This window comes from Pteropus vampyrus, unplaced genomic scaffold, assembly GCF_000151845.1.
Source record: "Pteropus vampyrus isolate Shadow unplaced genomic scaffold, Pvam_2.0 Scaffold31, whole genome shotgun sequence".
NCBI lineage: Eukaryota > Metazoa > Chordata > Mammalia > Chiroptera > Pteropodidae > Pteropus > Pteropus vampyrus.
The window spans coordinates 9,505,194-9,528,101 of record NW_011888812.1 but is presented as its reverse complement, the minus strand read 5'-3'; the positions used below and the strand labels follow the sequence as shown (position 1 = coordinate 9,528,101).

The 22,908-nt window shown below is 49.7% G+C and overlaps 2 protein-coding genes across 28 annotated transcripts in view; one reads left to right on the top strand and one right to left on the bottom strand.

The window, feature by feature from the left end:
- The window catches only part of PHF21A (PHD finger protein 21A), a 154,294-nt gene extending 140,541 nt beyond the window's left edge, over positions 1-13,753 (top strand). For 6 of the 12 annotated variants that reach the window (XM_023528717.1, XM_011356897.2, XM_023528719.1 and 3 more), the window contains 5 exons: positions 2,090-2,253; positions 7,917-8,072; positions 10,213-10,288; positions 10,675-10,778; positions 12,080-13,753. In XM_023528717.1, coding sequence (XP_023384485.1) covers positions 2,090-2,253; positions 7,917-8,072; positions 10,213-10,288; positions 10,675-10,778; positions 12,080-12,337 — 758 coding nt within the window. In that variant the 3' untranslated portion in view covers positions 12,338-13,753. The remainder of the gene's footprint in view (positions 1-2,089; positions 2,254-7,916; positions 8,073-10,212; positions 10,289-10,674; positions 10,779-12,079) is intronic. The other 6 variants (XM_023528716.1, XM_011356899.2, XM_011356898.2 and 3 more) reach the window with 2 other exon arrangements.
- A 3,319-nt stretch (positions 13,754-17,072) lies between these two features.
- On the bottom strand, positions 17,073-22,432 carry LARGE2 (LARGE xylosyl- and glucuronyltransferase 2). Of its 16 annotated transcripts, none has more exons than XM_023528703.1 (14): positions 22,196-22,425; positions 21,798-22,102; positions 21,390-21,472; positions 21,101-21,224; positions 20,680-20,851; positions 20,448-20,552; positions 19,940-20,052; positions 19,745-19,870; positions 19,498-19,653; positions 19,204-19,364; positions 18,533-18,876; positions 18,109-18,258; positions 17,811-18,006; positions 17,073-17,560 (listed from the first exon to the last, which is right to left on the bottom strand). In XM_023528703.1, exons 2-14 carry the CDS (start codon positions 22,038-22,040, stop codon positions 17,098-17,100), a joined length of 2,436 nt encoding a protein of 811 aa, XP_023384471.1. In that variant the 5' UTR covers positions 22,041-22,102; positions 22,196-22,425; the 3' UTR covers positions 17,073-17,097. The 16 variants fall into 16 exon arrangements, with proteins under 16 accessions (XP_023384471.1, XP_023384470.1, XP_023384469.1 ...); XM_011356884.2 differs by having other exon boundaries at positions 17,218-17,560; positions 18,598-18,876; positions 22,196-22,418; XM_023528702.1 differs by having other exon boundaries at positions 19,204-19,358; positions 19,745-20,052; positions 22,196-22,430.
- Between the last annotated feature and the right edge of the window lie 476 nt (positions 22,433-22,908).

Genomic DNA, 22,908 nt, shown 5'->3' with positions numbered 1-22,908 from the left:
CCAGGAAGGAGAGAGGTAGCCACACCCAGAACTTAGAATCTATGAAAAGAGTGCATCTCCAGCTGAGGAAGAAAAGGTCACTGTCAAATCAGGCTCCCGAAAGCAGAAATTCCTAAAGAGCTCCATCCCCGTATTTCAGACCTCCCCAGGGCAGGCCAAAGATGACAGCAGCAACAGCTCTCACTGTGCAGGTCTAAATAGGTCTTAATAGCTCAGAATTTGAGCTCATAAACAAGGTTCTGAAATTGTTCTTTGATGTCAGTAATACATCCCAAGGTCCCTTTCTCCACATGATAATGTGTCCCTGAATTATAGTTCCAGGCTAGAAAGGTTGCAGAGTGAGTGGAGTAGCATACTAATTTTTGCGTGTGCACACACAATCTCAGAGCTATTGGAAGCTTAGGAGGTCATCTCGACCCTTTGTCTGCCTTAGGGAGAGCTTGCAACTGTACCATGACTACCTCCTCCCCCAAAGAGGTAGCATACCCACCCTTAGTGACCCATTCTCATGTTGCATCAGCCTCATCATTCAAATAGTCAAATATACTCAGATAGGAAACCCTAAGTCATTGCTTGATATCAGTTCTTGGGCCACAATAATCAATGTTATGGGTTATTTTTTGTTGTTTTATTTTTGGTGATTTTTAGTGACCTCTGACACAGTTCTCAGAAAGGAGCCCCCAGCCAGAAGCCACAGTTAATTGGCCTGCTGGTGGGCAGTATCTGATAAGAGGACGGGGTAAATGAGCCAGAAAGACCTTGGCATCTCTTGCCAAGGTCAGAAGATAAAAGCCTGCATTTGCAATGCCTAGGATATACCTTCTGTGCGTGAACAAAGAGCATTCATCTTCCACTTCTCCTTCTCAGAGCACTAAATTCCCTAGAAAAGACAAACCAGTATGTTCTGTCTTTGTACCGCAAATATTGCCAGTTTAACACAAATAGGTAATGTAATGTTTGTGTAATGTCTGACAATCAGGCCTCCTGTGCATAATTTTGATAGAAATTATAACTGTTGGCAAAGTCATGATGCTCGTACCATCTACCAGTGCTCGTAGGCAGTTATGTACTTCTCTTTTTCCTTTGGGGTCTAGGCTTACATTTTTGTTCACGCATAGCTCAGAAGCTATGACCCTGGCCCATAGAAGACAAGGACCCTGACTTAGACATGTCTGGCAAGAGTGGTTGGCCTGGGCTTTCCACACCCTTTAGGGCTCACTTATAGATCCTCTGTAGCCATGAAGTTTGATTCAGAATGCTCTTGCTCAAATCAGGTCTCGCAGAGTTAGCAGTGTTGCTGGTGACGGCCTTTCCTAAGACTTTGGAATAGCCCCAGTTCTTAGACTTGTTGCTCACCAAAATGTTTGTGATAGAAAGCAGGGAGACAGAGCACCTGAGTCCAGACCCACTTACATTCATGTTTAAGCCCAGGACATCTTACCCCTAGGTTCCAGCTACTCCCAGAATATGTATCTCTCACTAGCTCTACTAGCAAGGGGTAAGAATAGTTAACTTGAATTTCGTCTCCTTGCTTTGCCTTTCTCCACCCTCCCAGGCAGTGAAATGACCAAAATACAGGCAGAAGAGAAAAGGAAAAGCAGGAAAAAATCATAAATCTGTTTGCAGGAACTGAGAATCATTAATGTTATTGTGAGAATGATGGTTGCAGAGAAACATTAGAGAGCAAATATGCAAAAGATATGGAAAAATAAAATCAATTCTTATACCTGGCCTTGACTCCCAGTGAGCTTTGGTTCTCGCATTAGAAATCTCAAATTGTAATAGTCCAGGAATGTCACTGTTTTGTGACCAAGGCAAGGCCCTGTAACATGACCCAGCACCTCCTGTCGTTCTCCAAGGCTCTCTTTTCCTCCCTTCTTTTGAGACTCATGAAGTTGTTTCTAATGACATTTAAATCTTTGCTTCTCTTTCTCTCTTTGGGACTGTTGTATTAACCTTCTGTCTGCTACCTCACTTCCTTTTCCATGCTAGCCAATGAGGAACACTGGCCAAAGGTATGTAAGATCATTTTTCCCCCTTTCTTTCCCTCCCCCTTTTTTCCCTTTTGTTCCCTTCTCTTGGTATATAGGTCGTCCTCCAAAATACAATGCAGTGCTGGGGTTTGGAGCCCTTACCCCAACATCCCCCCCATCCAGTCATCCTGAGTCCCCTGAAAATGAAAAGACAGAGACCACATTCACTTTCCCTGCACCTGTTCAGCCTGTGTCCCTGCCCAGCCCCACCTCCACAGACGTAAGTAACTTGGGAAAAGCTCACTCTCTTTCTGAGAGTTTAAATCGGGAAAACCGTTATCCTGTGTTGTCTCCTTACCAGCTGCATCTCCTTGACTAACCCTGGAACAGCAGTAATCCCTACAGGACACTTTATGCCAGTAAAGCAGCTTTCTGCTCGGGCCCCAGGTCCTGCTGTGTCCTTGAGGCTCACAACATCAGAAGGCTCCGTCAGAGTTTTCAGAGTCTGGATTTGATCCGCGGTGAATGAGTTCTCAGGCAGGGGACGTGGTGGGGAGTCAGCTCATATAATTGGAAGGTGTGCAGGTTTCTGTCATCGGTGTTTTGGAGGTGGGGAAATGAACAAGGTGTACCTTCCCGCAGCAGTTCTTGTTTCCTGCTTCAAGTAGAATTCAAGAAGTGGAAAACTTTTCTTTAAAGCAGCTATATTCAGCATAGTTGGTCAGAAACAGATTCTTGAAAAAGTGTCGGATACTTAGTAGTCCTTTGCCCAGAAACTGCAGGAGTGTAAACTAGTGCCCTAAGTTTTTAAATGAGTATTTACAAAGCAGGGAGTTCACTCAACAAACACTCACTGAGTGCTACTCTGCTGAGCAAGCACTGTTCTTAAGGCTAGGGACAAAAGAGGGAACAAAACCAACTCCCTGCCCTCAAGGAGCTCATACTGCTTGGCCAGAGGCTGGCGATAAGCAAATGAACATATAATATGTCAGGTAGTGATAAGTGCTGTGAAAACCAGTGGGACAGAATAAGGGGCATAAGGAGTTATGGCAGGAGGCTGCTCTTCTACCAAAAGTGGTGAGAGAAAGCCTCTCTGATAGGAAGAGGAATATGTGGGGGCAAGAGCATTCCATGCAGAGGGAACAATAGTGCAAAAGCCATGAGGTAGAAATGCACATAGCATGGAAGAAAAGCAAGAAGGCCAGGATGCTAGGGCAGTGAGCAGGCAAGAGTGGCCGGGGGTAAAATCCTGGAGGTGACAGGGCCTTGGGTAGTGCAGGGCCTTGTGGCTTTTACTCTTAAGTGAAATGAGAACACACCAGAGGGTTTTGAGTAGAAGAGTGATGTAACTTTTTGACTGTTTTGAAAATTTTCAAACTTATGGAGAAGTTATAATAACAATACAACGAACAAATGTATACCCATCACCTAGATTCATCAGTAACCATTTTACCACGTATGCTTCTCCACCCTACACACACACACACACACACACACGCACGCACGCTTTGCTGAACTACTTAAGAAATTGCAGAATCTCCACCCAAAAGACTTCGGTTTATATCTCCTAAGACTAAAGATATTCTCTGATATAGCTACAATGCAGTTATCAAATTGAGGAAATTTAACATTGATAAAATATTATATAATACACAGTTTGTATTTAGATTTCTCCAGTTGTCTCAGGTATTGCCTTAGCAGCACTTTATTTTTCCCGCTCCAGAATCTAATCCAAGATCACTCTTGACATTTATTGTCATCACATTGTCTCTAGTCTCCTTACTTTGAACAGTTTCTCGGCCTTTCTTTGTCTTTCATGACATTGACCTTTTAAAAAAGATAGGCCAGTCACTGTGTAGAGTGTCCTCCATTTGGATGACCTAATTGTTTCCTGAAGAATAGACTCGAGCTGTGCATGTTTGTAGGAACACTAAGTAAGAGATGCTGAGTCCTTCTCAGTGCATCGCAGGAGGAGGCATGGCATGTGTTGTCAGTCTGTCCTGTTGTCGGCGATGTTAACTTTCATCTCTTAAAATAGATTCCATCAACTTTCTCCATTTGTAAAGGTACCTTTTTTCTTTGGTGGAGACAGCTTCGAGTCTGTATAAATATCTAGTTCCCCAACAAACCGTTACTGATTGGTTTTAGCATCCTTTGATGGTTCTTGCCTGCATTTATTATTCTAAGGTGTTTACAAAATTGACTTGGATTTTAAAAGGATTGCTGTGTGTGAAAGATGGAGAAGAGACTGTGGAAAGGATAGGAGGGAAGCAGGGAGACCAGACACGAGGCTGATGCGGTCATCCAGGCAAGAGCTGATGCTCACTTGGCCTAATAGGATGATACAAGTAGAGATGGAGAAAAGCGATCGAGTCTGCATCTCTTTTGAAAAGCCAGCAGGATTAGATAATGAGGGATGAGAAAAAGAGTAGTCAAGGGTAAATCCAGTTTTGGCCTGAAACAGCTAGAAGGATGAAGCTGCCATTTGTTGGAAATGATGAAAGGAGCAGGTTTGAGGAGGGAAACCAAGAGGTTCATTTTGTGCATGTCCCATGTCTTTTGTGAGTTACAGAGCTTGTCTTTAGAATCATCTTCAAGTAAAATGTCCCATGACTTTTAAGATTCTTAATATTTTCTAATAGTCTACCCCTCTCTAAAGAACAGAAGAATACCATGTGTACATCCTGAGTTAAAATTCCAGAAACAACAAAAAAAGTGTCATCTTTGGGGGACTGGGGTCATAGAAGAGTTCTGTTCTCCAGCAGGTGTCCTTCCTTGGATGTAGTTGGTGGCTCACTCTAAGGATCGAGCGGTTCGTCCAGCTTTCCTGACCTTTGGCATTAGTAGTTGATTCCTGTTTTCTACCTGACCTGCTAATTAGCAACGGGGAGTCCCTGTTAGAAACCTTGTTTTCTGGCACTAATGATTGTCCCGACTTTTCCTCAGTTGAAGCATTGCCAAAGGCAGTGACAGCTCCTAGCTCTTGGTAGGGCTCTCTCTCAGGGTGGTGCACGGCGCCGGGCAGCAGATGGCTTTGTGGTTCTGCATGTGCGTCTCTTTCCTAAACAGTGTTGTTTTTTTTTGTAAGTGATTTTTGGTTGAGGGAGTTTATAAAACTGTTTTCTTAAAAGGATCCACTCAGATCAAATCACAAACTAAAAGCTTCTGCCAGGTTTTGTCTTAAAATGCAAACACTGTTCTTTTCAAAAACCTAAAGATAAGGGGAAGCTTTTCCAGAACCACTAAGTGTATTGAGAAATTCCTAATTTAAGCCTAGTGGAATGGAGTTTTTAAAAATGATAATTGACTTCTACTTTTACAGTATTCCTACAGTGGCAGTGATTAAAATCAGCACATAGGGCTCTGTATATTTGCTGCTGGGTGGCAGAAGCCCCAACAATATTAATTAAACAGTAACAGTTGAGAGGCAGGCATTTCCTAGAGATCAATAACCATCTAGAAGGATGTGATAATACAAGACCCAGCCAGACACTAATCCTTAGGATATACCTTGTTGCCATCACCATTTCTATGAGAAGGGGAAGATATGTTGACATAGTTATGGGTTTTTTTTTTTAGCAAAGTTGAAATCGATATAAAAAAACGTGTCCTCAGCTCCTAGCAAAGAATTGTGGGTCAGCTATCTTTTAACTTACCATTTGATTTATGATAATAATTTGGTCAGTCACCAAAGTCCAAGCTTTTTGACCTGGTGCCACACCTCTGTAGGACTTTATCTGCTCTCTTTCAGCAAGGAAGCCATTCTGTGCGGATGAAATACATAGCTTATCATTTTATATTTATTTCTATGGGCAGTAGTTCTCAAGTGTGGTGTGGAGGGGTCCCTGAGACATTTTCAGGGAGTTTCGAAGATCAAAACTACTTTCATGATAATACTAAAACATTCTTTTCCATGTTCATTCTCATTCTCTCGAGTGGACAGTGGAGTTTTCCTGACAAGTGATGATGCCATCGCTTTAACAGCTAATGGAGCGTGCACTTGTGTGTTCTGGTGTTTTAAATTTTTTCAATAAGCTATTTTTATAACTTCTAATTCTATAATGCTTTCAAATTTAAAAAGTTATAAAACTTTTAATGTAGTAAATATCAATATATATAACACACATAAACCAAAGCTCTTTGAGGTCTTTAGTAATTTTAAGAGTGTGATGTGGTCCTGACACCAAAAAGGTTAAGAACTGCTGCTATGGGATATGTAAAGAGGATAGGAAGTTTTCTTTCCTTTCACAACTTGAAAGAAAGTAATTTTTATTTTACCTATTCTTTGCTTTGATGATCTCCTTACTCAGGAGCAAAGGAGAATGAGTAGAACTCTTTACCCAACAAATCCCTCTGAATAAGATACCCAGTTTGTGTCATTTACTTCATCGCTGATAATTTTATCATGCAAAACATTGTCTGCAACTCTAAAATTTTTATAAACTTCATTAAGATGCAGACTTGTAATATAGGGCTAGCGCTGCAGACAAGAGCACCCCTCAGCCCGATATTAAGAATGAAAGAAGAAAATCATGGTTAATCGAGGGATAAAACCTTACCTCTTTCAACGCCTGGAAGTTGAGCTGCTGGGCTGCATTATCATGCGGTGTTTTTTCACATGTACTGAGTACCTTTTTTACTGCCCAGAGGTAACATTTTCTTACTGAGAAAGGTTAAAATCCATCCACATTCTGATTATCTTATAACTTTTTACAGCCAGTTTCTAGGCTGCTGGATACCCTAGTGAATTACAGAGAAACTTTCCTAGAGAGAGAAATTATAGGTCTGGGCAGGTACATTCCTTCAGCTGTGGTGGTTGAGGGGTTATACCATAGAAAGGAAGAATTGAACACTGCTGTCTGTATCATTGTTTCCTGTGCAGAATTTCTAAATTAGGCTTTTTGGCGGAATAGCCTACAAATCTGAAACAGCACATTGGAAGTGAAAGGGCTGCTCCAAGTGGTGGCACTGCCTTTGCCAGCTCACCTCTGACACGTCCCTTCAGTCTTCCCTTCTTTGGTGTCTTTATCAGCGGCATTAATCCCATTTAGAGAACAGGCCAGGAATTGACTTGCTGAAAACTACCTCTTTAATACCTCTGGGTTTTTTTGTTTTTTTGTTTTTTTCAGTTTTCTTCTCTGCAAATTTTAAGTAGATCTGCCTATTTTTTTCTGCTCGTGCCTTCTGTTCAGAGGGCTCCAGCAGGCTTACCCGAGTACTAGAACTCACTGAAGGGGTGTGGGAGACCGGCAGAGTGCACTGGGGCTGCTCTTCTTTTCCCATCTGGAGGACTAAAGCCTCCGGAATAGAATGGTCCATTGAACAGCAAATGCCAAATACTTGTTTTAAGAGAGAACATTGTCAGCTGTTGCTTTGGCTTTTTAAATTCTTCATATTAGAAAGCTCATGTGAGTTTAATTTGATCCTGACTTAATCTTTTCCCTTTTGAACTTTGACTGTATTTTTTTCTCCCTGAGCAAGAGTTTAGTAAAATTCCATTTCTTGTCTGTTTTCTTTCCCAATCCTTCTAAATTCCTTCCAAAAATGATAGGTAATAAGGATTGTTTGTATAATATTGTAGACACTTTGATGCACAGATTTTAATGTCTTTAAACTTTCTGATATGTGGGTTGGACTCTGCCAAAACATAATAAATGCTGAGCTATCACCTGTAAAATTAATTTTGGCTTAGATGACTGCAGAGCTTTCCTATAAAGTCTACTTTAAAATTAAGAATATTGCCCCTGACCAGGGAACCTTTGCCATATGGGGCAGGTGGGGGCTTGTGCCATTGGTAATTCTACTTCCATGAATCCTCTCGTAACATGTTAGAGGGGACACAGCTAATTGTCCTAAAACATTTATACATATCCAGAATGTGCATGTTAACATTCACATTTTATCTTTTTGTCCTTTCTCTTACCTTTCCTCTAAATTTCATAGGGTGATATCCATGAGGATTTTTGCAGTGTTTGCAGAAAAAGTGGTCAGCTGCTGATGTGTGACACATGTTCCCGTGTGTATCATCTGGACTGCTTAGACCCGCCTCTGAAAACAATTCCCAAGGGCATGTGGATCTGTCCCAGATGTCAGGACCAGGTACCGTAGGGGCCCAGGCAGGGTGCGGGCCAAGGAGAAAGGCAACACAGTCAACAGGACTTCCTTTCCCCTCTAACCTAGGGAATGGTGGGGCCTCTTCCCTTTCCTGGTGGTTCTCCGGGCCACCTCTGCCCTGTCTGCGGCACACCACTGACCCTCACAGCATCCATCCACTCAGAGGTTCTGTCACAGTTATAAGGCAGTGACTCCGTGTACGGATGGGGCAGGACCCTAACTGCTTCCCTTTATTTGAAATGACTTATCTTCTCATTACCTTGACCCTTCAAAATCCTTAAGGCTTTCTGCCTCATGCTCTTAAGAATAGTCCAAACCTAGTATGTGGTTTTGAAACTCTGGAAAATATAATCCTTGAATGAAAGTGCTCCGTTAATTGTTTAAGTCAAATAATAAGTTTCACTCGTAATCTGTGTTGTCATCAGGATCAGATAACTAACTATAAAGTGCTATCTTAATATTTCCTGGACTTGAAAGGCAAACACAGTCATGTGCTGCTTAACGATGGGGATGCATTCTGAGCAATGCGTCCTTGGGCGATTTTGTTGTTGTACAAACATAGAGTGCACTTACACACACCTAGATGGTCTAGCCTGCTGCACACCTAGGCTATGTGAGGTAGCCTGTTGCTCCTAGGCTACAAGCCTGTGCAGGAGTATACTGAACAAAACAACATGAGATTAAATCAGCACAAGAGAAAATGGTGCATCAAGACTCAGTAAACACAAGGCATATGAAGCTGCTGCCAGTATAATACAGCATACTGTTTTACAGCAAACTTTTTGTTTTAATAAGTGGAAAGAGTACACTCTAAAGCAGGGGATTAGTATTGGTCTGTGGCCTGTTAGGAACTGGGCCACACAGCAGGAGTTTGAGCAGCAGGCGGGCAAGTAAAGCTTCATATGTATTTGCAGCCGCTCCCCAGCACTAGCATCACCACTGCAGCTCCTCCTCAGATCATCAGGCATTAGATTCTCATAGATGCACCGGTCCCTGGTGCCAAAAAGGTTGGGGACCGCTGCTGTAAAGTAATGATAATAAGTGTAGTATAGTATAATAAATACATAAGCCAGTATGTTGTCATTTATTATCAAATATTACATACTGTACATAATTTCGTATGCTATATTTTTATACAATTGACAGTGGGTAGGTTTGTTTACACCAGCATCACCATGAACACATGAGGGATGTGTTGCACTACGATGTTACAATGGCTATGATGTCACTAGGCAATAGGAGTTTTTTGGCTCCATTATAATCTTAGGAAGACACCATCATATATTTGGTCATCTGTCATTACCAAAACATTATGTGGCGCACGACTGTATTATTAACTATCTCAGCCTCTTCCTTCTTTCTCTGCTTAGTTTCTGATTTCTTTTTCTCAGCTATCCATATATCTTCATGTTTTTATTATAATTAGTCTCAAGTCTCTTTTGGAAGTAGACAAAGTATAATAATAGATAAATAAACTCAGTAACTGAGCAGACTTTGGGATCCTGCTCAGTTCTTTGGAATCCTGATTTGAGAGAATTCTGGTTTTCCCCTTTTAATCTTGGTCCTCTTCCTAGTGTCTCCCTGATGTGGTTGAGATAGTTCTTTGTTCTCTTCCAGTTCCTGCCTTGTGGCCCTCTGATAATTTTACACATGGAGTCTAGGTTATGTTTTAGTATTTGGAACTGATAGATATTTAATTTCCTTGGTCAGGCTGTCTTTGAGAGACATAAAAAGCGAAAATTGAGACAAGCAGCCCATGTCAGGTCAAGGACAGAACTCTCAGTGGTTCCTCCCATTGTGCAGACTTGCAGCTTGTGCTGGTGGTTCTGGCTGTGGGGAGTAGTTGGGGTCATGTGGCACATATGAAAAGATAGGAGTGTCCAGCCAAGTCCCAGCCTCTTTCTAAGCCAGGGCTCAATTGGCTTGGCTCTTCCTGCATTGTACCTCATCCTCTCAGGCTGATGTCTGGAACTTTATAATCCAGAAACTATAGATGAGGGTTTTGCAGCCCTGCCACCATAATCCTTCCTAGATTTTGTCTGCCAGTAGCTACACTGCTTGTTATTACACAGGGGATGCGTATTTATACCTCCTCCTAAAGGTAAAATTCTAAAAATCTTTTCAGATGCTGAAGAAGGAAGAAGCAATTCCATGGCCTGGAACTTTAGCAATTGTTCATTCTTATATTGCCTACAAAGCAGGTAAAGAATTATTCATACCCCATTTTGTGTGATATTCCCTTGTTTAAAAAAAAAAAAAAATCCTAGAAGGCAGTATTTGGTTTGTTTTCAAAAAGAAATTTAGTTACAAATGAAAAGCTTGCTACTGAATGAAATGAAGGTCGTGTAGCACTTTCTTGGGGACGAAAAATGAGTATATTTTGTATGTGTAAAGCCAGGCCCAAGCCAGTGACAGTTTTCTAGCGTATCTGTACATGTACAAGGGAAAGTCCAGGTGAGCAGGTTCTGTGCGTCGGCCGTGGGGCTCGGGGAGCTTTGGGGAAAATATCATCTTTGGCAATCGTGGGGAACATAGTGGCCTTTTCAAAGAATTTATTGTTAAAAACAGGTCCTTTTTTTCTTTTCAGCAAAAGAAGAAGAGAAACAGAAGTTACTTAAATGGAGTTCAGATTTAAAACAAGAAAGAGAACAACTAGAGCAAAAGGTGAAACAGCTCAGCAATTCTATAAGTGTAAGTAAACCTCATACTTTCAGTGATGGATACAGAAATACAGACTCTTCCATGTACATTATAGTGCATGTGGCTCCCAAGGGCTGATTCAGCCCCTTCAGCTTATTAACACAGTTAACTTGGGCAGGTGAAAGTTTGCCTTCAGTTAGTGTTGGTTCTGAGGTACAGGTGGCCACTTGGTCTGTGGTGCCTTAGCCAAGCTCTGGAATATCCTCTTGGCTTTGACCTGAGTGGATTTTCGGTCTCCAGGCTGAAGAGACGGAGTAGCAGCTATAACACTGTAGCAACCGCCCTCATGTCTTCCTCTGTGGGTTTGAGGAGCCTTTCCTGACATGGCACGCAGGCCAGGTCCCCACGTGTGATTCTTTCTAGTTGCCTGAGCTAGCGGGTCCATCCACGTGGCCCCTCCCTCCCACCCTTTCTCCCACACCGTGCTGATTGCATTTCCAGATTTTCCTGACCAGCCTGAGGAAGAGGGGTTTCTAGAGACAAGTATTGGAAGTAAATACCGCCCAGGCTGCCCTGTCCAGGTGGGAAGGTCGTATTTGCAACGGATTCGGATGCTCCTCCTGCCAGGAGCAGGCTCTTTTCCGTTGAATTGGTGCCCCTTGTTGGAGTGAGGTGACCTCAGCCCTCAAAGGCACTAGGTTGTGTCCTGTCCCATTCACCTGCTTTCCTCTCCTCACCACACTACCCGCAGCATGCAACTTTCACATCTCTTTCCCTGCCTAGAAGAGGAGCCAACAGGTGTGGGAGGCTGAGGGCCAAAGAGTGAGAGACTACAAGTGACCAAGCAGAAGGGGCTCTGTTGGCTGACATTTTTGATTCTCTTAAACATTGGTGTCCCGCCCCAGGCCCTGCCTCTACATTCTGGCTTGCTGACAGAGTAGTCTTTAGTAGGCTCTCCAGTTGAACCCAGGAACCCCTGGCTCGTTTTCTATCCAGGACAGCTCAGTCCAGTCCAGAGCACATGAGCACCTGTTAGCACACCAGAAGCTCACTGAAACCTGCCCAAACCAGCTTCAACACAGCCATAGGAACTTTGTAAAATGACTTTTATTTTGTAGTTTCATAGTGGTGGTTCACCTTTGGTTTTAAGTCCTAGTGTCAAGTAGAGTTGGCTTTTAAACCGGTCACTCGCCCCCTCTGTCTCACCTCTTGGGCAGTAGCGCCCACTCTGGCATGGGGCACAGCAGGTCTGGGCTGCACACCAGCCAGCGAGGATCCTCCTACTGGAGAGGCTGCCGGGCCTGCCAGAGAACCCGCAGGCTCAGTGCCACCGCCCTTCTTGTTTGCTGCAGAAATGCATGGAAATGAAGAACACCATCCTGGCCCGGCAGAAGGAGATGCACAGCTCCCTGGAGAAGGTAAAACAGCTGATTCGCCTCATCCATGGCATCGACCTCTCCAAACCTGTAGACTCTGAGGCCACTGTGGGGGCCATGTCCAATGGCCCGGACTGCACCCCCCCTGCCAATGCCACCACCTCCACGCCGGCGCCCTCCCCCCCCTCTCAGAGCTGCACAGCGAACTGTAACCAGGGGGAAGAGACTAAATAACAGAGCCCTGCTAGGAGAAGCCACGGGATCCCGGCGGCAAGGAGAGCAAAACACTGAAGACTCTAGAAAAGCAAAGCCGGATTTCTTCTGGAAAGTACAGAATTCTTTTGGTTCTTTGGTTCCAGAGAGAGAGAAGATGCTTGTGCCAGGTGGCACCAGAGTTTGCCAATTGATCCTTCTTATTCTGTGTGTACATGCAAAGATTGGACCATGTTACATGAAATAGTGCCAGCTGGAGGTTCTTTGCCAGCACCATGCCAAGTGAAATAATATATTTACTCTCTCTATTATACACCAGTGTGTGCCTGCAGCAGCCTCCACAGCCACGATGGGTTTGTTTTTGTTTCGTTGGGTGGGGAGCAGGGACGGGCGGAGGGAGGAGAGCAGGTTTCAGATCCTTATTTGCCGAGCCGTTTGTTTAGGTAGAGAAGACAAGTCCAAAGAGTGTGTGGGCTTTCCTGTTTCTAAACCTTCACTACTATAAAACCAAAAAGGAAATCGAGATTTAACCAACCCCAGTGCCCAGAGGAGGGATGGGGAGGGGAAGGGAGGGAGCCAGGGTGGGAAGAGTATATCAGATAAACAGTATTCCTTATGGTCTGGGGTGGGGCACAGTGCATGGCGAGACGGACACCAAGAACAGCCACCGGGTCCCTCTCCCGAGCACCCCGCTCCCCCGCCGTGGGCGCCCCCACTACTCCCGAGCCTCTTTCCCTGCTTTGGCAAATTGGTGCGCATCCCCGTGGATGATCCAGTTCCGTCCCTCTCCAAGAGCAAGCGAGGCGGGCTCAGCCGGCCCCGCCCAGGGCAGGGACGAAGGGTGTGTGTGGCAAGGAAGGACAAAAGGTGGATCAGCGATTTTACTTGAAAACAAGCTCCATCCCTTTTCTATATTTATAAGAAGAGAAGATCCTGAGCGAAGCAGCACGCGACCCAGGTGTGTGTGAATTGAATGGAGACGTTCCTTTTTTTTTTTTTTTTTTTAATTTTTGTTTTTGTTCCTTTTTCTTTAAAAAAGTTTTATTTTGTTTTTTATTTTACTTTTTTGGTAACAAAAACTAAAATAAGGAATAGAAAAGCTGTTTTTCAGGCTGACAGTCCGATTAAGGGTAGTTGAGACCTTGCATGGTAGGGTAGGAGTCATAGTGTCTGTCAGTGAGGTCCAGTGAGTCTGTGTGAGTCCTTGTGTCATCGTTCGGGGCACTGTTTTTTTATGCAAGGGCAAAAATCTTTGTATCTGGGGAAAAAAACAGCAACTTTTTTTTAAATTAAAAAGGAAAATAAAAGATATTGAGGTCTTCCTAGTGTTACTTAAATTAAGATCAAGGTAAGAAACATTGTAAAAAAATTACAAAAGTGCTATTTGTTTCCTAAAAACAGTGATTTCTATTAAAAAGGTGTCAGAACTGGAGAAAATGCTGTGTAGTTATAATTTTTTAGCACAGAACCTGCTGATCATGATGACATTTTGCCGTGTTTGTGTCTCAAACTGGTGGGCTAGTCTCCACGATTTCTGTCCTCTGGAAGGCTGCAGCCCGGCCGGGCAGGGACGGAACTGTCCCCCCATTCTGCCCTCCTCAGAAAAGACTGCCCTCTCCTCTCAGTGCAGGGATCTGGGCTCCTGTTTTGAAGCCCAGTAGAGTGTGGATGGTGTCAGGGCCCTACCCACTGTCCCCTCGGATTTCGCTACAGCAAAAGGCTGGTGCCTAAATGAGATCCTTTCCTTTGGTGCTGCTCTCGGTCTTTCTGCCACCAGCATTTTGAGTGCCTGGGGGACAACTCTGAAGGACATGGCCAGTGAAGCTCATTGCTGCCCATGCACCCTGGCCTTCATGGGAGGGGGCAGGGGGCAGGCTAGCTACATCAGCCCTTGGTGCTTAGAAGGAACGATGGAGTAAGATGTCTTGAGGGTACATGGTGTCTCTGAGACGGAGAGCCCCAGGGTGGCCTTTGTGTCTGTCTTGCTTTTGAAGAGAGGTCTGAAAATCCAGCCCCTTTCTCTGCCCGCTGGTCCCAGGCACCAGAGATGGAATTTGCTCTCCTTTTCCCACCCACGCGATTCCTGGGTGACCTGTGGCTAGAATCACGGAGCTTGCCTTGGCTTGGTCTGTCTCTTTCTTGAGAAAACCAGGGTTCTGAAAGGTTCAGACCATTTCTATCATCTCACCTTGTGGGAAATTTTGTCAGGTGCGCGTGCTCCTGCTGGAGTCCTTTGCCCAATGCGTACCTGGCTGACAGGAGGAAAGCAGAGACACTACCCCAGCCTACCCCATGCTGCCTCATGGCCAGAGTCTAGGAGGGGCAGAAAAGGTCCCATTAGTTTCTCCCTCGCCCAGTTAGACCCGGAGAGACAAAGATGGATCCTGAAAGTAAATGCCGCAGAGATACTTCTTAGGTTAAATATGTCTCATTGCTACCAACTGTTTCCGGATACTCATCTTCCTGGGGAGATTAGAAAAGGGGATTAAGAGTGGCCGGCTGACGGGCCTCAGAGCCAGGCCCTGGCTGAGGAGGACAGAGAAGAGCTCCCTTTCCTCGTGCGGAAACCAAGGTGCTATGTCTAGTCAGGGAGCTTTGGAGATGCCTGGACTAGTTGGGGGAATAGTTGGCAGAGGTTCAGAGCCCAGTGGCAGGCTGTAGGCCCTGTCTCAGCTCTCCTGTTGGACTTGTCTGGGCCCAGAGCCTGGAGCTCGCCACGCAGTACCTACCTTCTTGAAAGAAGTTGGGAAACTATCATCACTAGAGGCCTTCGCTCAGAAAGGAGATGCCTGAGGATTCTTGGGGTGGGGCAGGGCTAGGATTTGATCGGTGTTTTGCCTACTGCTGTGAGCAGTCACACTCTGAACTTGCCCAAGATTGGGATATGGATTCTTCCCGAAGTTCAGATATGAGCTGTTTTGGGAGGCAGCTAGTATGGAGTATAAAATGCAACCCTGCCCCAAAACCACATTCTGGACCCAAATTCCAAAACACCCCTTACTGCAAGGAAAGAGCTCTAGTCACTCGGTCTCCTTTCCCTTCACTCTCCTGACGAGAGAAGATCCGCTGTCCGCCCCGACCTGCTGGTGCCTGTGACACACACTCATAACTGCCCTACCTGAGCTGCCTCCACCTCCTTCTCCCTCCCTCCTGTTCTTTCCCCACACCCAAGTTTAGCCACTGACAGACATTTCTGAGACCAGGTAGCAGCTGTCTGGGACTAGAAAGCTCCCCACCTGGCCATTGATCAAGGGGCCCTTGTCGGTCCTGTGGCTCAGGCGCTGTGCCCTCGAGGCAGAGAAGTCACATTGCTGTCATCTTCCCAGCTCAGCTCACATTCTTGCCAATGGCCTACAGGTCCTTTTTCTTTCTTGGAGCCTGCTGGGTCTTGTTTCACCTCTACTGAGCTCATCCAGAGTTTTGCTTCCTTCCTTACCAGGCCCTTTAGCGCAAGCCTACTGGTTACGCCTGGTAGAGAGACCTGTGGGGCCAGCAACATGGTCATGGCAGCCTCCAGCTGGCACCACCTGAGTGCCCGCTTTCCTTACAAGGCCTGCCTCTCTGCCCCTGATGCTGCTTGGCTCAGGCTCAGCAGGCGGAGAGGATGGGCAAAATTGCTCCCTCGTGCCTCTCCCATGAGGGTGACCACATTTCCCGCTCACCTGTCTCTGTGCAGTCGCCTCTCTGGCCATCTCAGACACTTCCTCTCTTGGGGCCAGCAGAGCCTCCTTGGGCTCTCCCAACCCCACAACACGCCCAAAGTGGTTTCTTCCCTTCGCTCTCTTCTAGGGTGTGGTCTTTCTTATTTATCCAAAGGGCTTAATAGGAGACTTTTACCCCAGGGTCAAAAGGCTCTTCTGAGTAGTAGGATGGATGGTGGCCCAGGTATGTTTTCCAGGCTTTGGGTTCTCCAGATTCCAGGGCTTCTGTTGGATGGAGGCAGCCTTGCTCTGTGTAAATGGCTGTGGGCCTCACCCCCACCCCTCAGCTGGGCACCCTTGGCAGGAAACAGGAGGCCCATTCTCACCCTTACAGCCATCCTCAGTGTCAGCACCTGGACAAGAAGGCAGGGGGTGGCCCCTGAGAAAATTCCTCTGGCCCTCCCACAATGTGAGGAGGAGGAAGCCAGGAGTTAACCCTCCAGAGAGCCATGGTGGAAATCTTAAAAATAGCCCTTGTAAGGGAGAGCAGGGCTCCCAAATCCAAAACCCACTTGGCTCTCCCTTTCCACAAGGCTCTTCTCGAACTCCGAGGACTCCACTGTCCCCCACGGCAGCCTTTGGCCCCCTGCCCCTCCCTCCAGCATCACTGAGTCCTCAGCCCAGGGTAAGCTGCAGTCAGGCAGGACAGGACGGGCAGCCAGAGGTCAGCAAGCTCTGAGCAGCAAAGAGCCAGCCAGCCCCCAACCTGTCTCTCGTCTGCGCCCTTTGTGATTTCAGTCTTGGTAGAACTTGTATTTGGAGTTTTGTGCTTCAAAGTTTTTGTTTTTGTTTGTTTGATTTTTGTTTTGAGGGGGTGGGAGTGGGGGGATACAGAGCAGCTGATCAATTTGTATTTATTTATTTTAACATTTTACTAAATAAAGCCAAATAAAGTCTCTCAGCCTCATGGTGTTGGGTTTGGGGCCAGGGAGGGTGGGCAAGACACACTGTCGTCCCGGTCTCCGGGGGAGCAACTGGGCCCCCCTGTGACTCCAGCAAGACTCAGCAACTCCCAGGCCTCATGGATGCCCTCGTGCCCCAAACCAGGACGAACATGCAACAAAGCTTTTAAAACTTTAATTATGAAAAAAGGATATATAATTGAGGATGGGAGAACCAGCCCCAAACCAGCTGGAGCAGAAGGAGACTAGACCTCAGATACAATAGCAGCAAAGGGAGGCCTGTAGGCCCCACCTCACAGATGCTCCACTGCAGCCCTTCCCACAGAGACCTTAAATAATTTAAATAACAGAGCAGGAGAAGTGGCACGGTTGCTCCAGGGTCTGTGGGGTGTGAGCCAAGGCAAAGGGCAGGGGTGCCTCCTGCAGGCTCAGCCTTGGGGTGCCTCAGGCTGCTGCAGGGCAGTGAGGTATTTGAGGGCAGCAGCCCCATAGTGGCGGGATAAGTCCTGGTGGAACTCATCCTTGAGGATCTGCAGGCAATCACGATAGGTGGGTCTGGAACGGAAGCGGGAGATGTCGGGGCTTGGGGTGTGTGGCAGATGGATGGTGAAGGCCTCTGGCAGCACCAGGAGCTCATACTCCTGCGGAGGTGGGGGCAGACGGAAGGTCATTGCCTGGGCTGGGGGTAGAACAGCTCTGGGGTGGGGAGCAGGCTTATCCAGTAGCCTCTTAGAGCCAAAGCCAGGGCCAAAGGGCAGCCAATTTTGGTTCTAAAGAAGGTGGAACTTCTAACAGCGCCACCTACCGGTGCAGTGTGCCTCACCCAGACGTAGTGATCCTGGGTCTGGAGGTATTCAAATCAAAGCTGGAGGCAGGAAGGATTCCCCTCACCTGTGCATCCAGTTCCACAATGTGGGCCACCTTGTTCCAGCCAAAGCCCACAAAGCGGGGATCGTAGCGGGGGCAGTCACGTGGCACCACCACGTAGGGCTCATAGTCAGCTGCCCATTGCACACGGTATGGGGCCTGAGCCTCCCGCCATCGGGCATAGTCTGTGGGCGCGTAACCCTGGGGCCACTCGTGAGATCTGTGGAGCAGGACAGGGCGGGGAGCCAGGCTGAGGCTAGGAGCTCACGGGTGGTGGGGGATGGTGTGAAAAACGGGGAGACAGAGCGGTGGCCTCTCCTACCTGAAGGTGTAGAGAGAGCCAGCATCCAGCAAGGCCAGCAGTTCGGCCTTGGAATTGGGGAAGCTGAAGTGGTAGTGCAGGGTCTCGAATGCTGGCACCACCAGAGCTGCCTTCCGCCCGCTGCCCAGCTCCAGCTGCTCAATGGAGGCCCTGAGGAGGGAGCACCGTGAACAGGAGACAAGAGAAGGCTCTGTCTCCAGCACTGGACCCAGTGATTCTCTTGCTTTTATGACCGGCTTTCAAAAGCTAGCTCACTGATGCCCACTAGGAGACCGACACGAGTGGAGCTGCTGTGGGAAGCAGGCCCCAGCCTCCCCTACGCTCTCACGGCAGCCCAGAGAAATGGTGTGGTCTCACCCCCGGCTGTAATACAAACCCCATTTCACAGGGGACACTGAGGCCCAGAAAGGAGGGATACACTCGCCTAGGGCCCTGCAGGTACCCGCGACCCTGTCCACACCCATCCATATACCGTCCTCTCCCGCCCACCTGAGGTAGTCGTAGAGGGAGTAGGAAGGCAGAAGGTCAATGTCACTGAGGAAGACATAAGGCGTGAGGGCCTGGGCCATGGCCACGTTGCGAAGCTGGTTAATAGGGTAGAGGGAACCCTCACGGTACACCACGTGGTAGGCCACATCCTGCCGGGCAGAGAGCACCGCCGAGGCCTCGACGAAATGCAGGAACTGTTGGGCCTCTGCGTCTGTCAGGTACAAGGCCAGGCTCATGGGGCCCGGCCAGTGCCTACACAGGGCTTCCAGCATCTGCAGCCTGCGGCGAGGGGGGTAGTCAGCCCAGGGAGCTACTGCAGACACCCCTCAAGTGTCTTTTTGAGCAGTCTTATTTAATCTTCACAACTACCCCACAGGTGGGTACTTGCTCCTTTGACAGATGAGGAGACAGGGCCAGAGATATTAAGACTCGCCCATGGTCGCACTACTACGGAGGGTACCCAAATGATCCCAAGCCCAGCTCCTTCCACCATGTCCAGTGTCTCCAACCTCTGCAACTCCTCAAGCATCGGGCAGTGAGACCTCTTCCTTCTACCCTCCTCTCAGCCCACGCCATGCTCTCTGGGGCTGCCTTCAGCACCCTCACCGGTCCATGGAGAGCTGGGCCACAAGGGTGACATCGTGAGGCCGGGGGGGCGGTGGCTCATGGGGCAGGAAGGTGATATGCACACGGTGCACAGTGAGCTGCTGCTGACGGAACTCAAGGCAGGTGTCCTCCTCGCTGAGATGTGCCAGGGCCCGCTGCAACTGAGACAGTCGAGGGGAGAAGGATGGGGGCTGGGGCGGGCGAGCAAGTCCCCAGACCAGAAGACCAGACTAGATCCAATGGGAGCAGAGCGGGGCAGAGTCTTTCCATGACAAGAGAAGGCGGCTCTCTCACCTGCTCAGCCTCAGGTGGGGGTGGGCTGGGGCACCCAAAGAGCTCTCTCCGCAGCAGGTTCCCATTGTACTCCAGGAAGGTCAAGTGGAGGTTGCGGAAGAACTCCACGTGCTTGTTCTTCACACGCAGCTTCTTCGGTGAGTTCCAGTGGATCACCTGTGACCCGGGAGGGTGTCGGTGCGGGAGTGGGGGAAGGGGTCCCCATCCTGGGCCCACCGCCCCCACTTAGCCCCCCGCCCCGACTCACTTTGAGGTCAGCTGCCTCTGAGTAGCAGCGCTCAGCCAGCGTGTGGTCTGACAGCTGCACATTCCAGATGCAAGGCAGGGGAAGCACCAGCCCGGGGTGCCTCTTGATTATGGCATTAAAGATGTCCTGGGCAGAGACAGCCATCTCACCTTGGCCCTGAGCCTGTCCCCCTCCCCCCAGAAGGCTTCCCCAGACCTGGTCGGCCAGCGAGGTGGCAGGCAGCGTGAGGAGCTCCTGCGTAGCTGTCAGCTTCCACATCTGCTCCCAGCCAGCCTGCCGAAGCCGGTCCAGCCGCAGGAGGATCACACCTGCTCACGAAGAGGTTGTCATGCCCACCTGGGATGACCTAGCCCCTGCTTATTTTTAGGCTTATTGATATTTTCTGACATGAGCATGGACTACAATCCTCTTGCGGGTGAAGGGGAGGTGCTGCTTACGGAGCACCTCCATAGCCATCTTCTCCCACTCAGTGGTCCCGGGGCTGGTAAAATCCCTATTTAATGGATGAGAAAACTGAGGCGCAGTTTTATTGCCAAAGTCATCCAGCATCTACGGCCAAGGCTGGAACTGTTTTCTGGCTCTTCTCCCAGTGTTCTTTCCACAGCACTAAGTCTGGGGGGCTTCCTAGCATTTTGTGCGCTGCCCAGTCCCCGGGGCCCAGGGACCAGTGGCCACCCCTCTTGCCTCCCCACACCATCCCCACCTGTGTTAAATCCCCGGCCCAAGGCAGGCCAGGGCCTGTGGTTCCTCCAGAGGTTGCCCAGGTACCAGTCGCTCTGGTTCTCCACGAGACCGATCACCTGCTCGTCTGGGAGAGGAGGGCACGAGGGAGCTGCCTGAGGTTGCCGCAGGACCTCGGCTCAGGGCTAGGCCATAGGGGTGCTCGTATGGGCCAGGGAGAGGGGCCGGTGGGGGCAGGGTCCCAGGCCACTCACCAGAAAAATAAGCAAAGAGTGCCCAGAGTTCTGCAATGTCGGAGGCGAAGGTGACATCCGTATCTAGGACAATAACACGGGCCAGGGCAGGCGGCAAGGCACCGGGCAGCACTAGCTTCATTAGCCCATAGAGGCCAGAGTAGTGCTTGTTGGGGATCCAGGAGACCTGAGGCTGTTGGGCAGGAAGGACAGAGCATGAGCCTGGTGGAGCCTGGTGGTGAGTGCCAGAACATACTCAGGGAGACAAAGGGCGAAGAAGGGGTGAGCCCCAGGAGAGGTGAGGGATTCGAGCTTCAGTAAGTGTGATGGAACTGGGGGTCCCAGGGAGCTCTAACCTCTCCTCTCCCTACCCCCCACGCCCTGGGAGGAAGGAGAGGGCTGGGCAGGCTGGGGAGGAGGGCGGAAGGGCCAGGGCTCCTGCCTTGAGCTCTTCCGCATCATAGAAGCTGACCCGGACAGCCGGCACCATCCATGTGTGGAAAAGTGTCTCCAGGATGTTCCTGGCCACTGCATCAGTCACCAAGTGGAGGTGCAGCGGGTTTTTCCTTTGGGGAGGACAGGGCAGCAAAGCTGATAGGGCCCAGAAGTAATAACATGGGGCAAGCCCCACCCCATGAGGCTCAGAAGAGGAAACACCAATTTTTCAATCCTGCCCAAGACTTTGTCCCCTCCCCCACTCTTGGACCCCCACCGCCAACACCTGGCTGTACCTGAAGAAGAGCATGGACTTTACCAGGGTGATGACATCCCGGCTGGTGTTATGTCCCGCACACACCATTGCCACATGCAAAAGCTGAGGAGGAGACACGGTCACCAGCAGCACCCCCTCCACTAGGCCGTGAGGACCCATGGTTGGGCGGGCCTGGACTTGTAGTCCCACAAGTCATCCGAGCTAGACGAGAGTAGGGGGCTGGGGCGGAGCAAGAGTCCAGTCCCCTGGTTTCACAAATGGGGAAACTGAGGCTGGGAGCAGGGGAGATATGAACCCGAAGCGCCCCCAGCTGGCTGGTCAGTGCAGGAGCGACGACGCCAGGTGTGATTCCCACAGGTGCCTGGGTGGCCAGGATGGGGCCGCGGGGCCCCCCGGGTTCCCGCCGCCAGGGGCCGCGCGCACCTACCTCGCACTTGGGAGGCAGCGGCCGAAGCGGGACGCAGTCGGAGCGGTTGCAGCCCCCGTGGTCCGCCGGCAGGTCTCCGTCTGGGGGGACACGTGGCGTTAGCGAGCAACGGAAGGATCCCGGGCCTCCCTGCTCACGGCGTTCACACTCCAGGTCTCCGCCGAACAGGAAGAATCCGATCAGAATCAGCACCAGCAACAGCGCGGCGGCCCCCAGTGCCCGGGGGCGCCCTCGGGGCAGCATGGCCGCCTGCGGGGGCGCTCAGGGCGGGGCGCGCCCCCAGGCTGCTGGCTCCATCTCCGGCTCTACAGACCCAGGAGGGAGAGAGGAGGGTCAGCCCTTGGGCGGCCGGGCCCGACGGCTGCCCGGTCCCCACTTATGCTGAGTTGCCACCTCACCTGCTCCAGCGACTTAGGGACCTGGACCTTACTCTTCCAGAAGCCGGCCAGGGTGCTGGGAAAGGGGGTGGAGGCGCAGGCCTGGCCCGTCCGAGCAGGAGCCAGCTCCGCCCCCAACCTGGGTTCAGGTTTCACCTCCGCTTGGCTGAGCCCGAAGGGCGGGGAGACCCCCCCGGGGGCCTGACCCCGCCCCTGCCCCACCATCCGACGGCCTCCCCCCAATATCCGGAGGAACCCAGGAAACCCCCGGGATAGCTTGAGGAAGCGGCGTGGGAGAAACCGCCACTCAGGAAGGCCCAGTCCCCGCTACCTGCTGTGAGCCCATCCCCCTCTTCGCTGCTCTGGGGCCCCACCGCCTCCCCTTAACGTCCCTCCGTGAGAGGGGCCGTGACCCCGGGCCTGGGCTGAAAGGGACTGCCAGAGTAAGAGGGAGGGGGCTGGAATGCTGGCCCTGGGGATTGGAGACACCTGCTCAGAGGACTGGAGGCGGGGCGGCCGAGACCTGCCCTGGAGCCAGTGAGCACCTGAGCCCCGCTTTCCTCCCTGCCCTCGCGTCTGCTCCACCCACGCTCCACGTGGCCTGCCCGCGACCCGGCGCGGCTGGGACAAAGCAGCCTTAAGAGGGTTGCCTCCTGCCCAGGAACTGGCAGGAGACCTCACAGACTGGCGGGGCATGGGTCGCCTGGGCAGGGCCGGGATCCCCTATGCTCGCC